This window comes from Neoarius graeffei, chromosome 1 (genome assembly GCF_027579695.1).
Source record: "Neoarius graeffei isolate fNeoGra1 chromosome 1, fNeoGra1.pri, whole genome shotgun sequence".
NCBI lineage: Eukaryota > Metazoa > Chordata > Actinopteri > Siluriformes > Ariidae > Neoarius > Neoarius graeffei.
Genome location: NC_083569.1, coordinates 100,268,464 through 100,283,133, shown reverse-complemented (window position 1 = coordinate 100,283,133; position 14,670 = coordinate 100,268,464). Strand labels below are relative to the sequence as shown.

Here is a 14,670-nt window from a genome sequence, read left to right as displayed (position 1 = left end):
AATCCCGGACATTCTCATCAGAAAACTGGACACTCTCTGCCTCCCCCATCTCACATGTGCCTGGATAAAGGACTTTCTCACCAACTGGCCCCAGACTGTGAGACTTGGCCTCCACTTCTCCTCCACCCGCACGTTGAGCACCAGCTCTCCACAGGGCTGTGTGCTGAGCCCCCTCTTGTACTGCCTCTACACCCACGACTGCAGTTCGACCCACAACAACAACCTTATCGTCAAGTTTGCTGACGACACCACTGTGGTCAGGCTCATCTCGAAGGGAGATGAGGCAGCTTACAGAGAGGAGGTCCTGAAGTTGGCAGCCTGGTGTTCGGAGAATAACCTTGCTCTGAACACCAAGAAAACCAAAGAGATCATCATTGACTTCAGGAAGCACAGCACTGACTTAGCCCCCCTTCATATCAACGGCGAGTGTGTGGAGAGGGTCCACACCTTCCGGCTTCTCAGCGTTCTCATCTCCGCCGACATCTCCTGGACAGAGAACATCATGGCAGTCATCAAGAAGGCTCAGCAGCGGTTACACTTCCTGAGAGTCCTCAGGAAGTACAACCTAGACTCCAACCCGCTGCTGACCTTCTACTGCTCATCCATTGAGAGCCTGCTGACATACTGCATCACAGTATGGTACGGCAGCTGCACTGCTGCAGACAGGGAGAGGCTCCAGAGAGTAGTAAAGGCAGCACAGAAGATTATCGGCTGCCCTCTCCCCTCCCTGATGGATATTTACACCTCCCGCTGCCTCAGCAGAGCTAAGAACATTACCAAGGACAGCTCCCACCCTGGCTTTGATCTGTTTGACCTGTTGCCCTCAGGGAGGTGCTACAGGTGCATCAAGACAAAAACAAATAGATTCAAAAACAGCTTCTTTCCAAAAGCCATAACCACCACTCGAATATGCACTGACTTTATAGTCTAACGGACTCTCCCTGTGCAATACTTATAATGTGCAGTACCCGGACTCTCCCTGTGAAATACTTATAATGTGCAATACCCGGACTCTCCCTGTGCAATACGTATAATGTGCAATACCTGGACTCTCCCTGTGCAATACTTATAATACTTAGAATGTGCAGTACCCGGACTCTCCCTGTGAAATACTTATGATGTGCAATACCCGGACTCTCCCTGTGCAATACTTAGAATGTGCAATACCTGGACTCTCTCTGTGCAATACTTATAATTTGCAGTACCCCACTCCATAATGTGGAACACAATACTTTTTTTTCCACTATATTTTTTGTTCTGTGTTATATTGCATATTTCTATGCTGTTTGCACTGTGATTGTAGTTGCTTTTAATCTCATTGTACATGTGTGTAGTGACAATAAAGGCATTCTATTCTATTCTATTCTGCATGTCTTTGGACTGTGGGGGAAACTGGAGCACCCAGAGGACACCCATGCAGACACGGGGAGAACATGCAAACTCCACACAGAAAGGCCCCCATCAGCCACTGGGCTCAAACCCAGAACCTTCTTGCTGTGAGGCAACAGTGCTAACCACTACACCACCATGTATAAATGTGACATGATTAATTATCAAATAGTTGTGTCTGTTTAAAGACAAAAACTTTTTGTTTTACATGGAGGACATCAGAGGAGACACCATCTCATAAAATGATTTTTGTAATTAATAAAGTTATTAATTAACATATTGTCTTCTTTGTGTGGGAGATGAGTGCTTGGTCAGCTTATCCTTAAACCTGTGGGCATATTTTCTACACAGACAAGCACATGGAATTAACCGAAACATTTACCTTATTTTATTAATTCAACTACTCAAAAAAAAAAAAAAAACTGCATGAGCTTGAAATGGCTTCATTAAAGGCAAGCTAGGTAATTTTGGAGAAACCAGCAAAAGTATGATAGTGTTCAAAAGTATCCAATCAAAAAATCCTAAAGCCTACAAATAGAAGACAACAAGAAGGATGCAAGATGGGCCTAACTGGATGGATCACATGGAAATGACAGGAACAAACACAGACAACAAGAAGAGCTTTCAGGGTGATGGTGGGAAAAGGTAAGTCCATTCAGGAAACTACGAATCCACCAGGGAAGAGCAACATATGGAGGGAAAGGCCAACAACAACCTTGCACTGCAACACCAGATCAGACAAGAAGGACCAAAGGCCAGGCTGAAAACCACAACACTAACAGACTCACAGTTGCTGAGGGAAGGCAATCAGTTGAGGAGAAAGAGAGAGATTGAGAAGCTGGTGTAATGGCAACTCTGAGTGAGAAAGAAGGTTTCAATGTGCTGTGGGCTGAGATCAAGCACAGGCTAGCCAGCCTATAAAGAGCTGAGCACATCTGAAAGCACAGGATGAGGAAGTAGAACAAATGGGCCAACTTCTACAAGAAGCCTTGCAAGTATGCCAGGCAACTTGTGGAGGAAGTAAAGAATGGGATGCTGGAAATCATCAGGAAGGATCTGGAAGAGCACATCAGAAGGCAGTGGCCCAGCAAGGAGGGAGCCTTGAGGGTAACCAGGGTATGTGCCTCACCCAGCCCCACCCATATCCCAGTTTAACCCCTCTCCCGCCAAGCTCAGCAAAGTCAGAAAGGTTGTGAGAAAGACCACAGTATTGGAAACACCAGGCCCCAATGGGATACCCTACAAGCTCGATAAGAACTTCCTCACTCTACTGAAACTACTGTGGCCCCTCATGCAAGCCAGTTGCCACTGCAATCAATCAGCATGGTCTACTGATTAGGCAGTGAGGAATGTAAATATCCAGGTCCGCACTGTCCCCAAGTGGAAAGCCCGTGCTGAAGTCAGCCAGGCAATTAGCAGGCTGCATCACAAAGAGGTTATCAGCAAGGTCCAGACAGGAAGGGCAGGTACTGCGTGGGGAGAAGCCCCGTGGTTCTGGTCCAAGGCCAGCAGGAAAGAGAGGAAGGAGCTGGTAGTGGCTGAGGTAACAAGGATAGAGAATGAGTGCTATAGGATCCAGGTATTGGTACAGAGATGACAGGGGAGCTAGACAATGTGGGAAGACATCATTAGCAGAAACATCAGCATGGCAAACGTATGGAAGATCCCACAGGCAATGCTCAGTTTCCTCATCAGGGCAACATGAAATACACTTCCCTGCCCACTGAACCTGCATCTGTGGTTTGGTCAGGAAAAACGCTGCTCCCTCTGTCCAAAGCAAGGCAAGCCTCTAGCACATCTTATCAGGTTGTAAGATCACACTCTCCCAAGGATGCTACCATAAGACCACATTGACAAACAAATGATGTACCATGTTAAAATCATGATTTCACTGAGCTGCTAATGACTGGTCAGGAAATAATTCACGTTCAAGTCCTGATCTTGATCAAGCTGAACAACAGAAGGTCTAGTCAGGGCTAAGAATCTACATTATGACTACTATGTGTTTGAACAGAAAAAAAGTTTCAAGAATCTAATTTCAAAAGCATATATTGCCTGTAGGTGGCATGGTGGTGTAGTGGTTAGCACTATTGCCTCACAACAAGAAGGTTCTGGGTTTGACCCCAGTGGCCAACGGGGGCCTTTCTGTATGGAGTTTGTATGTTCTCCCCATGTCTGCGTGGGTTTCCTCCGGGTCCTCCAGTTTCCCCCACAGTCCAAAGACATGTAGGTTAGGTTAATTGATGGCTCTAAATTGACTGAGTGTGAATGGTTGTTTGTCTCTATGTGTCAGCCCTGTGATGATCTGGTGACTTGTCCAGGGTGTACCCCACCTCTCACCCATAGTCAGCTGGAATAGGCTCCAGCTTGCCTGCGACCCTGCACAGGATAAGCAGTTACGGATAATGGATGGATATATTACCTGTCAACAACTAACCACTTATACAGTAACACCATGTGCAATATTTCGAACTCTAACCCCCAAATAAGAGAGGTTTGAATTAAAAGCCAGTTAAATCAGCTTTGACAAATGTTCTGTGGTTGATTAACATTGACTAAAATTGTTCCAGGAATTATCCCTGCTTCTGTAAGCTGCAGTAAATAATAATTATGAAATGAATATAAATCTACAATATATCAAAAAACACAAAATTTGCGACACACTCCAACCTATTCTACAGTATCTTATAATTTATTATAGTTTTGAAAGTAAATTTTATTCCAGTCTTACTTATCTCTTCTCTAAACACTCAGATTTGAAGGAATGTGTCCACATATTTCCCCATGTTTATTTTCATCATCAGGTGAAGGATTATGAAAAGCTGCTGAACGTCAGGAGTTTTAATGACAGATATGTGGCTCCTGTATACGAATCAGTGACAGAGAGGTTATAAACTGAAACAATAGATCCTAGCAACATTTCTCCTCTGATAATGAAACAGACTCAAGAGGTCAGTGAGAGCAGGAAAGAAGGGAATATGATGAACAAAAAAACCCCAACAAAGCCATTGAGAGATATTTCACTGCTTCTGTACTACATGATGACAACAATGCCGTTTCTAAGCTACTTTGTTGGGATATTTCCAGTGTTAACATGCAGAAAGAATTTTGGCTACCACCATCTCATATTAGTAGTGTAGCAGTCAAGACCACCTAAACCGAGAGCAAGTCACGACCAAGACCAGAGTTTATCGAAACCGAGACAAGACCAAGACTTTGAGGGGTTGAGATCAAGTCAAGACCAAGACAAAGGCAGGGCAAGACCAAGTCAAGCTCACGACCAGACCAGTGTGTGTGAATGCGGCGGGGAGAGGTGAGAACTGTAAACAGAAAGAAAATGTTAAAATTCGCAATGAGTCACGTTATTGGTCACATTTGAAGCAGGAAGTTTTACATCCAATCACAGTAATCTCATCTCATCTCATTATCTCTAGCCGCTTTATCCTGTTCTACAGGGTCGCAGGCAAGCTGGAGCCTATCCCAGCTGACTACGGGAGAAAGGCGGGGTACACCCTGGACAAGTCGCCAGGTCATCACAGGGCTGACACATAGACACAGACAACCATTCACACTCACATTCACACCTACGCTCAATTTAGAGTCACCAGTTAACCTAACCTGCATGTCTTTGGACTGTGGGGGAAACCGGAGCACCCGGAGGAAACCCACGCGGACACGGGGAGAACATGCAAACTCTGCACAGAAAGGCCCTCGCCGGCCATGGGGCTCGAACCCGGACCTTCTTGCTGTGAGGCGACAGCGCTAACCACTACACCACTGTGCCGCCATCACAGTAATGATATTAACAAATAAATCACACAATACACAGGCAATTTAGTGAAATCCCCATAGTTGTGGTCTTGTCTGTCCTTGAAATAAAATCCCGAGTCTCTATGTCTGAGACTAAAACAAGACCGAGAAAAATGTGGCCAATTCTGAGACAAGACAGAAACCTTCAAAAAGTGGCCTTGAGACTGGCATCAAGTACTACAACACTACATATTGGAACAAAAAAGGAGGGCGGGACACACACAGGCAATAACGAGAGCAGATACCACACGCCTACAAGAAACAAAGTCCAACAAACATGGTGAATGACCTGAATGTAAGGCAATATTTGGTTCATAATTGTGTGCAATGACAGTAGGAAATTAAATGAAATGGAACAGAATTTATTTGAAATCAATGTAAATTGAATATGATGGACATGAACTAATTACACACTGATCAGCTAGCCATAACATTAAAAACACTGACAGGTGAAGAAGTGAATATCATTGATTATCTCATTACAGTGGCACCTGTCAAGGGGTGGGATATATTAGGCAGCAAGAGAACAGTCGGTTCTTGAAGTTGATGTGTTGGAAGCAGGAAAAATGAGCAAGTGTAAGGATCTGAGCGACTTTAACAAGGGACAAATTGTGATGGCTAGATGACTAGGTCTGAGCATGTCCAAAATGGCACATCTTATGGGGTGTTCCCGGTATGCAGTGATTAGTACCTACCAAAAGTGGTCCAAGGATCCAAAGGACAACCGGTGAACTGGCAACAGGGTCATTGGTGTCGAAGGTTCATTGATTCACATGGGGCACAAAGGCTAGCCCATATGGTCCAGTCCCATGGAAGAGCTACTGTAACACAGACTGCTGTAAAAGTTAATGCTGGCTAAATCAGAAAGGTATCAGTATTAACTTTTTCAGCAGTTTGTGCTCCAGTTGCTCTTCTGTGGGATTGGACCATATGGGCTAGCCTTCATACCCCATGCTAATCAATGAGCCTTCGACACCCATGACCCTGCTGCCAGATCACCGGTTGTCCTTTGGATCCTTGGACCACTTTTGGTAGGTACTAACCACTGCATACCGGGAACACCCCACAAGATGTGCCATTTTGGAGATGCTCAGACCCAGTCATCTAGCCATCACAATTTGGCCCTTTTCAACGTCTCTCAGATCCTGACACTTGCCCATTTTTCCTGCTTCCAACACATCAACTTCAAGAACTGACTGTTCTCTTGCTGCCTGATATATCCCACCCCTTGGCACATCCCATTGTAATGAGATAATCAGTGTTATTTACTTCTTCACCTGTCAGTGATTTTAATTTTATGGCTGATTGGTGGAATTTATTTGAATCAAACCAAATGAAACGAAATAAAATGTATTTCAATCAAGGCAAATAAAATGTCATAGAATATAACCAACTGGAACTTATTTAAATGGAACAAAATTTCCATCCATCCATTATCTGTAGCTGCTTATCCTGTTCTACAAGGTCGCAGGCAAGCTGGAGCCTATCCCAGCTGACTACGGGCGAAAGGCGGGGTACACCCTGGACAAGTCGCCAGGTCATCACAGGGCTGACACATAGACACAGACAATCATTCACACCTACGCTCAATTTAGAGCTACTAATTAGCCGAACCTGCATGTCTTTGGACTGTGGGGGAAACCGGAGCGCCCGGAGGAAACCCACGCAGACACAGGAAGAACATGCAAACTCCACACAGAAAGGCCCTTGTTGGCCGCTGGGCTCAAACCCAGGACCTTCTTGCTGTGAAGTGACAGTGCTAACCACTACACCACCGTACCGCCCGAAATCGAATTCATGCTGTTATTCTAAACAAGTTGAATATATAAATTATCTGATTCAAATGCAATATCCTAATTAAAATATACTTTCATTCATTTTATTTAAATAGAAGATAATTTCAATCTAATGAAACAGAATGGAATTTAATTTCATCTAATGTATCTGAATCAAATGGACTGGAATGGAATGATTTTGATTTAAAATCAGATCAAATCGAATTGAATGGAATTAAGACATGGGTGAGTGTGAAGTGGGACGCACCAACACAGCCAGCTGGGTTTTCAGGATCCAGGTTCCAGTAAAGCGGTTTGCAGCGTTCACATTCAGGTCCCTCTACATACGGCAGGCAGATACACGCATCCTATAAAACAACCCACTAAAATAAAAATGCTCACCCTGCAAAACTTCACCATATCGATTATATGTTTTTAATGTCTTGAGTATCAGTCTTAGTTCATGTAGAACATCCATAAACATGTCCTTCTATGTGCTACTATAAATACGATCATGTTATAGGATTACTGATTGTATGGCCATGAGTTTGAATCCTGCTACCACCAAGCTGCCACTGCTGGGTCCTTCAGCAAGATCGTTAAAGGCCCGGTCCCACTGGCCGATGGACACAAAACGTATGCAAAAAGGACACAGCGGACGAGCAAAATTTCGGGGGTGGCTCTATCCGTTTTCATCCGCTCCAGAAATGGACAAAATTGGCGAAAATTTGCGAAAACAGAACGGAAAAGAACGGACGTGGGTAGTATATAGCGGGGATGTTAAACGCATGTTCATAGGAAGCCTAGCAGATGAAAGCGGATGGAAGTGGATGACAGCTCCGAAGGGGTTACCGGTGATAACTGAGAAGCGGACGCATAGCAGAAAGAGCGGATGCATAGCGGATGAAGAGGATGCATCACGTACGCCTAACGGAAACAAAGGGGATGTTGCGCGGATGTATATCGGATGCAGACCGTTCACTGCGCATGCGGGGGGTATGAATTGCGTCTGCTCCGCGGATATAAAGGAATGCAGCACGCACGCCGTCAGCATAAAGCGGAAAGACGTGCTGGCGGCTACATCGATACATCTCTACTACTAGATGATTTTCTCCCCCTTTTTATACAAAATATCGATTGTCCGCTAGGTGTCCTTCTACATACTCTAGACATACTCCAGACATCCTAAATATACGAGATACATCCCAGATATAAACGCTTTGTCCGTTTTGAATACTTTATATACGAGATGCATACGCTTACATCCGTTCTATTTCCGTGCTACTAACGATGAATAGACGTTTCATGTACCTTATCTTTCCTCCCTCTTTCCGTTTTCAGCTGCAGCGGATGTGAGTTGCGAGGATGCCCAGAGGATGCAGAGAGGATACAGCAGACGTTTAACAGATGATGACGGACATAGAACGTTTGTTGCTCGTATATGTCGCGGATTTACATCGTACACGGCGGAAAGTTCATCCGTTCTAAAAGTTTTGTGCAGCTCAAAACTTTTTGCGCGGATGAAATCACAGTGGACGGATGCTCGATGGATAGAGCGTATGAAGCACGTATGCAATGAGTACACAACGGATGCATAGCGTTTTCCAGTGGATGGCAAAGATTTTTTTACGTTTTACATCCTCTTTGCATCCGTAAGTGCAGTGGGACCGGGCCTTAATCGGCTAATTGAATTACAACCAAATCTATTGTTAAAGTGGCTGGAACAGAAAAATAGTCAACACCTTCTGACTTCAGATTTTCACAGATTTACATCCAATAAAGTGAAGAGTGACTTACTTACTAAAGTTCTGGCTTCAGAGTTAACGTCCTGCTGATAAGATAAATCCTCCCTCCTGGTGTACAGCAAGATTTTAAAGGTCGTTAACTCATCTAATATTGTGCTATGCTTCCAGTTGAGAGCACGCTGTGTGCGTTTTGGCTGCTGCTTCTCACCAGAGCTTTTTATTTCTCATTTTTAATCCCCCACCCTTTTTTTTGCATGGCTTGATGTTTGTTTGAATGTTTTGTCTGCCGGCTGTGGCGTAGTTTCAGACCCAATTGTGGCCATCGGTTTCCCCAGGCCTTGGTCCACCATGGGTGATGCCTGTACTCTCCTCGCTATGGACTGCAGTGAGCTCATTGCTCTCTTTAACATCATGGCTGTCCAGCACTCTGTGCGGTGGTGCTTCTGTGCTCATGGCGTAGTGTTCCAAGTGATGTTGCCCGGTGGCATCGTGGTGGCTGTGGAGGCGGTGTGGGATACCTTCGGGTGCCTTTTGGTGGGATTGTGGGCAGGTACGCCACTGGAATTACATGCTGAGCCTCTTTTGGTGGACTTTTTATTATTATTATTATTACTGTAAAGAAAGCTTGGCGTGAGAAACGTGCTATACAAGTTGAACTTATTATTATTAGCTCATCCAGCCGACAGGTGATGAGTTTATGCCATCATGTGTTGTCCAACGTCCGTTGTCTATTGTCTACGTTTCACAAAAATCGCTTCTTGTCTCTCAATTCTTCACTGATTTTTAATCTTTTTAGCAGGAAGGTAGGTCTGCCTGGGGTGCATATGGCTTCTACCCAAATTTGCATAATTGCAATTAATAATGAAGATATGGAGTAATTAATCAATCCCTAACAAGTAGTTTCCACACAAATTGCTTCTTCTCCCTCAATTCTTCACCGATTTTGATTCTTTCTGGCATGAAGGTAGGGGTACCTAGGGTGCATATAACTTCTACCCAGATTTGCTTCATTACAATTGTTAATGAAGTTATGGACTAATTAAGCCTTAATGAGCGAGCAGTTCAACAAAAATCACTTCTTCTCTGTCAATTCATCACTGTTTTGGATTCTTTCTGGCAAATAGGTCGGTATTCCTAGGGTGGACATCGCTTCTATATATAGCTTGTATATAGTGTATATAGCTTGCAACATTTATTGCGCCCATAAGGTGGCCCACTTTAGATTGTTCCTTCTGGACTAGATGGAGCCGGAGTGAGCTACGCCTACGCCACTGACGGTTTCGTTCTTATTATTATTAATCTACAGACATTTTCTCTAAAATCTCTTCTGTCATTTGCAGTACTTAAGGCATAAGACACAAAACTCTGAATCTGTGAAATCCGTAGTGTTTAAATCAATCGAGTGTGAGTGACACACCATTAATGGATCCTTCGTGCCAACGTCTGACCCTGCAGGATTGCAGGAGCTGGAGAGGTCTGAAAAATTACCACACACACATACACACTTTTTTAATAACAAAAAGAAAAAGTACACATTGTGTTTGCACACGAGTGTAGGAATCGCATACTACAGTGTTTACTTCGTAAAACTGCATTCCTCTGAAGGTGTAGACATAGAGCTGTCATGCAGAGAAGCACTTCAACCAAGACATGTTCACAACATTCTCTATATCAATACAAGGCAAAGAATATTCCAAGAGTATGGCATGTGATGCATGTGGGAACAAGATGAGCGTGAGATGAAACTATGCTGCTGTAAATACGCTATTTTGTAATTACCAAAGCAATCAGGAAAGGTTTGGTCGGGTTCAGCGCAGCGGTCACACAGGTGTCCTGTCACGCCAGGATTACACATGCACTGACCCGTCTTTGGGTCACATGACCCATCAAGAGAGCCTTCTCTTGAACAATGGCATGCTGAGAAGAAGAAAATAGTGATTTTCATAAATCTTGAAGTGAACCAAAAACCTTAATCATAATCAAATTACTACATACAAAACAAAAGATACCACACGTACAGGAGCATGTCGGGTATGCGTAGTATCCTGCGGCGCATTCCTCACACTGTAGGCCGATGTAGTTGGGTTGACAGTGACACTGACCATTCGGTTCACACAGCTGATCGGCCACCCCACGCCCATTACACCGGCACGCTAACGAGAGAAACCAGAGTAAGTTTATCTTCCTTAGTTTGACCCCTTCACCTCAGTTCATTTCTACTAATTATAGTTTTATAATTTCATTTATAAAATATACTGGATTTATGTTTACACCAGATACATGGCTCTCAAACCCAAACACAACAGGAAAGCTACTTGATGCTACATATAGATGTGTGTCTGTCACTTTTGAAAGTCTTCAGTGATGACACTTTAAATATGTAGGAAAGCTTCAAAAAGAAAAGGAAAGTTTCAGAAAGGTCTGGAAAGAAAGGAAAGGAAAGGAAAGGAATGTTAAGTAAATGAAGGGTTTGGAAAAGGTTTGGTGAAGAAAGGTTTGGAAAGAAAAGGAAAGATTCAGGAAGTAAAGTAAAAGTTTGGAAAAAGAAAGGAAAGATTTGGAAGGAAAAAGGTCAGAAAGGAAAGGTTCAGAAAAGGAAAGGAAAGATAAGGAAAAAGAAAGGTACAGAATGTCAAATAAAGTTTGAGAAAAGGGAAGGTTCAGAAAGTAAAGGTTCAGAAAGGAAAAGTTCGGAAAAGGAAAGGTTCAGAAAGGAAAGGTTTGGAAAAGGAAAGGAAAGGTTCAGAAAGGAAAGGTTTGGAAAAGGAAAGGAAAGGTTCAGAAAGGAAAGGTTTGGAAAAGAACGCAAAGGTTCAGAAAAGGAAAGGTATGGAAAGGAAAGTTTCTGAAAAGGAAAGGTTTGGAAAGTAAAGGTTCAGAAAGGAAAAGTTTGGAAAGTAAAGGTATGGAAAGGAAAGGTACGGAAAGGAAAGTTTCTGAAAAGGAAAGGTTCAGAAAGGAAAGGTTTGGAAAGTAAAGGTATGGAAAGGAAAGGTACGGAAAGGAAAGTTTCTGAAAAGGAAAGGTTCAGAAAGGAAAGGTTTGGAAAGTAAAGGTACGGAAAGGAAAGGTTCAGAAAGGAAAGGCATGGAAAGGAAAGTTTCTGAAAAGGAAAGGTTGGGAAAAGGAAAGGTTCAGAAAGGAAAGGTATGGAAAGGAAAGGTACGGAAAGGAAAGGTTTGGAAAGTAAAGATTCAGAAAGGAAAAGTTTGGAAAGTAAAGGTATGGAAAGGAAAGGTACGGAAAGGAAAGTTTCTGAAAAGGAAAGGTTTGGAAAGGAAAGGTTCAGAAAGGAAAGGAATGGTTAGGAAAAGGAAAGGTTCAGAATGTAAAACAAAGTTTGAGAAAAGGAAAGTTTCAGAAAGTAAAAGAAAGGTTACGACTTTTTCTAACTAAAGTAAACTAAAGACTAAAGTAAAGTTTTGGAAAAGTAAAGGTTCAGAGAGGAAAGGAAAGGTTCAGAAAGTAAAGGTTCAGAAAGGAAAGGTATGGAAAGGAAAGGAAAGTTTCGAAAAAGGAAAAGTTTGAAAAGTAACGGTTCAGAAAGTAAAGGTTCGTTTCAGAAAAGGAAAGGTTTGGAAAGGAAAGGAATGTAAAAGAAAGATATGGAAAGGAAAGGTATGGAAAGGAAAGGTACGGAAAGGAAAGTTTCAGAAAAGGAAAGGTTCAGAAAGGAAAGGTTTGGAAAGTAAAGGTACGGAAAGTAATGGTTCAGAAAGGAAAGGTATGGAAAGGAAAGTTTCTGAAAAGGAAAGGTTTGGAAAGTAAAGGTATGGAAAGGAAAGGTACGGAAAGGAAAGTTTCTGAAAAGGAAAGGTTCAGAAAGGAAAGGTTCAGAAAGGAAAGGAAAAGTTAGGAAAAGGTTCAGAAAGTAAAGCTTCTGAAAAGGAAAGGTTCAGAAAGGAAAGGTTTGGAAAGTAAAGGTATGGAAAGTAACGGTTCAGAAAGGAAAGGTACGGAAAGGAAAGGTTCAGAAAGGAAAGGCATGGAAAGGAAAGTTTCTGAAAAGGAAAGGTTGGGAAAGTAAAGGTTCAGAAAGGAAAGGTATGGAAAGGAAAGTTTCTGAAAAGGAAAGGTTTGGAAAGGAAAGGTTCAGAAAGGAAAGGTATGGAAAGGAAAGGTACGGAAAGGAAAGGTTTGGAAAGTAAAGGTTCAGAAAGGAAAAGTTTGGAAAGTAAAGGTATGGAAAGGAAAGGTACGGAAAGGAAAGTTTCTGAAAAGGAAAGGTTCAGAAAGGAAAGGTTTGGAAAGTAAAGGTAAGGAAAGGAAAGGTTCAGAAAGGAAAGGCATGGAAAGGAAAGTTTCTGAAAAGGAAAGGTTGGGAAAGTAAAGGTTCAGAAAGGAAAGGTATGGAAAGGAAAGGTACGGAAAGGAAAGGTTTGGAAAGTAAAGGTTCAGAAAGGAAAAGTTTGGAAAGTAAAGGTATGGAAAGGAAAGGTACGGAAAGGAAAGTTTCTGAAAAGGAAAGGTTTGGAAAGGAAAGGTTCAGAAAGGAAAGGTTTGGAAAGGAAAGGTTCAGAAAGGAAAGGTTCAGAAAGTAATGGTTCAGAAAGGAAAGGTATGGAAAGGAAAGTTTTTGAAAAGGAAAGGTTTGGAAAGGAAAGGTTCAGAAAGGAAAAGTACGGAAAGGAAAGGTTTGGAAAGTAACAGTTCAGAAAAGAAAGGTTCAGAAAATAATGGTTCAGAAAGGAAAGGAAAGTTTCAGAAAAGGAAAGGTTTGGAAAGGAAAGATTAGGCAAAAGAAAGTTTCAGAATATAAAATAAAGTTTGATAAAAGGAAAGGTTCCGAAAGGAAAGGAAAGGAAAGGAAAGGTTCAGTTCAGAAAAGAAAGGACTATTTTCATAACCAATAGTCAAAATCCCTCAACTCACACCCTGTACAAAACTAAACTTTCCTCATTTACAAACATTCCACACCTTTTCAAGTTTTTTTTCTTTACTTTCCAGTCTGTTTAATGCATTTAGTTTTCAAATTGTTTTATCTATAAAAGAAAAGCATGAAACTTAATCTGCATTAAGCCAGTCTTCAGCTTTAGAACATTAGTGTTTTGAGCCCATGATACCTTGAGAACACAACAGCTTTGCATCCATACTTTTCTGAGTCTATAGAAAGAAGGGCATTTTTGTACAAAATACTGGAGATTTGTTGATTGGTTCATCAGGTTTTACACTGCAGCAGTGAGTGAGGGGTCATGTTTATAAAGTCAGGAAGCATACGGTGGCAGTACGGGAAGGAATAACGGCCCGGACGACAGCGGTCACATCTCTGGCCTGTAACCTCAGGACGGCATAAACAGCGTCCAGACACAGTGCAGATCTCTGGGACTGTACCGCCTCGTTCACACACACACGCTGCAAAGAAAAACAGCACGAGTGTTATTCTCTCTTCAGCACAGTGTGTGAAAGAAAATCATCATCATTATCATTATCAGTATTATATAATACTGAAAATCACATTGTAATGACTGAAGCCCAAATGATGAAGCATTACAGTAAATATAGATTACAGAGTAACTCTAATGCTACCCTCATGCATTTTAAGTTGCTCGAATGTTTTAGATCCCTGTTAATTCAATGTCAGTACAGGAGGTTTTACACAATATATTTTTGTCTTGAGGGCACGACACAGGAAGTCATGCTGGCAGAGCGAGTGGTGTGTGAGCTAAGGTACTGTCAATATTCCCTGCAAAACACTCGCAGTTGGTGACCAAAACAATGGATGGGGGGGAACAAAATCTTGGACTTTAGACCTGCGTGTCCCGTAGGAATGAGAATTTCCGAGAATTTCCAAAGCTTCATGTTTGGCACAGCAGAGGAGGATGGAAACGAGTGTGAAAGAGCCAACAGAGTTTCACATCATAGCTATTATATTATAACCCAGAGCAGGAAGTGTTTAAAGTTAAACACTAAACTATAACTTTTATACAGATTAACAAAGAGAGAAAGACATG

General features: G+C 42.5%; 1 protein-coding gene across 2 annotated transcripts in view; it reads right to left on the bottom strand.

Annotated features, from left to right (window-relative positions):
- LOC132877029 (laminin subunit alpha-3-like) overlaps nucleotides 1-14,670 on the bottom strand; it is a 335,048-nt gene that overhangs the window by 218,321 nt on the left and 102,057 nt on the right. For both annotated transcript variants that reach the window (XM_060913563.1, XM_060913572.1), the window contains exons 13-17: nucleotides 13,937-14,071; nucleotides 10,738-10,872; nucleotides 10,499-10,636; nucleotides 10,137-10,195; nucleotides 7,243-7,342 (exon numbers count right to left, since the gene is read on the bottom strand). In XM_060913563.1, the coding sequence (XP_060769546.1) occupies nucleotides 7,243-7,342; nucleotides 10,137-10,195; nucleotides 10,499-10,636; nucleotides 10,738-10,872; nucleotides 13,937-14,071 (567 nt within the window). The remainder of the gene's footprint in view (nucleotides 1-7,242; nucleotides 7,343-10,136; nucleotides 10,196-10,498; nucleotides 10,637-10,737; nucleotides 10,873-13,936; nucleotides 14,072-14,670) is intronic.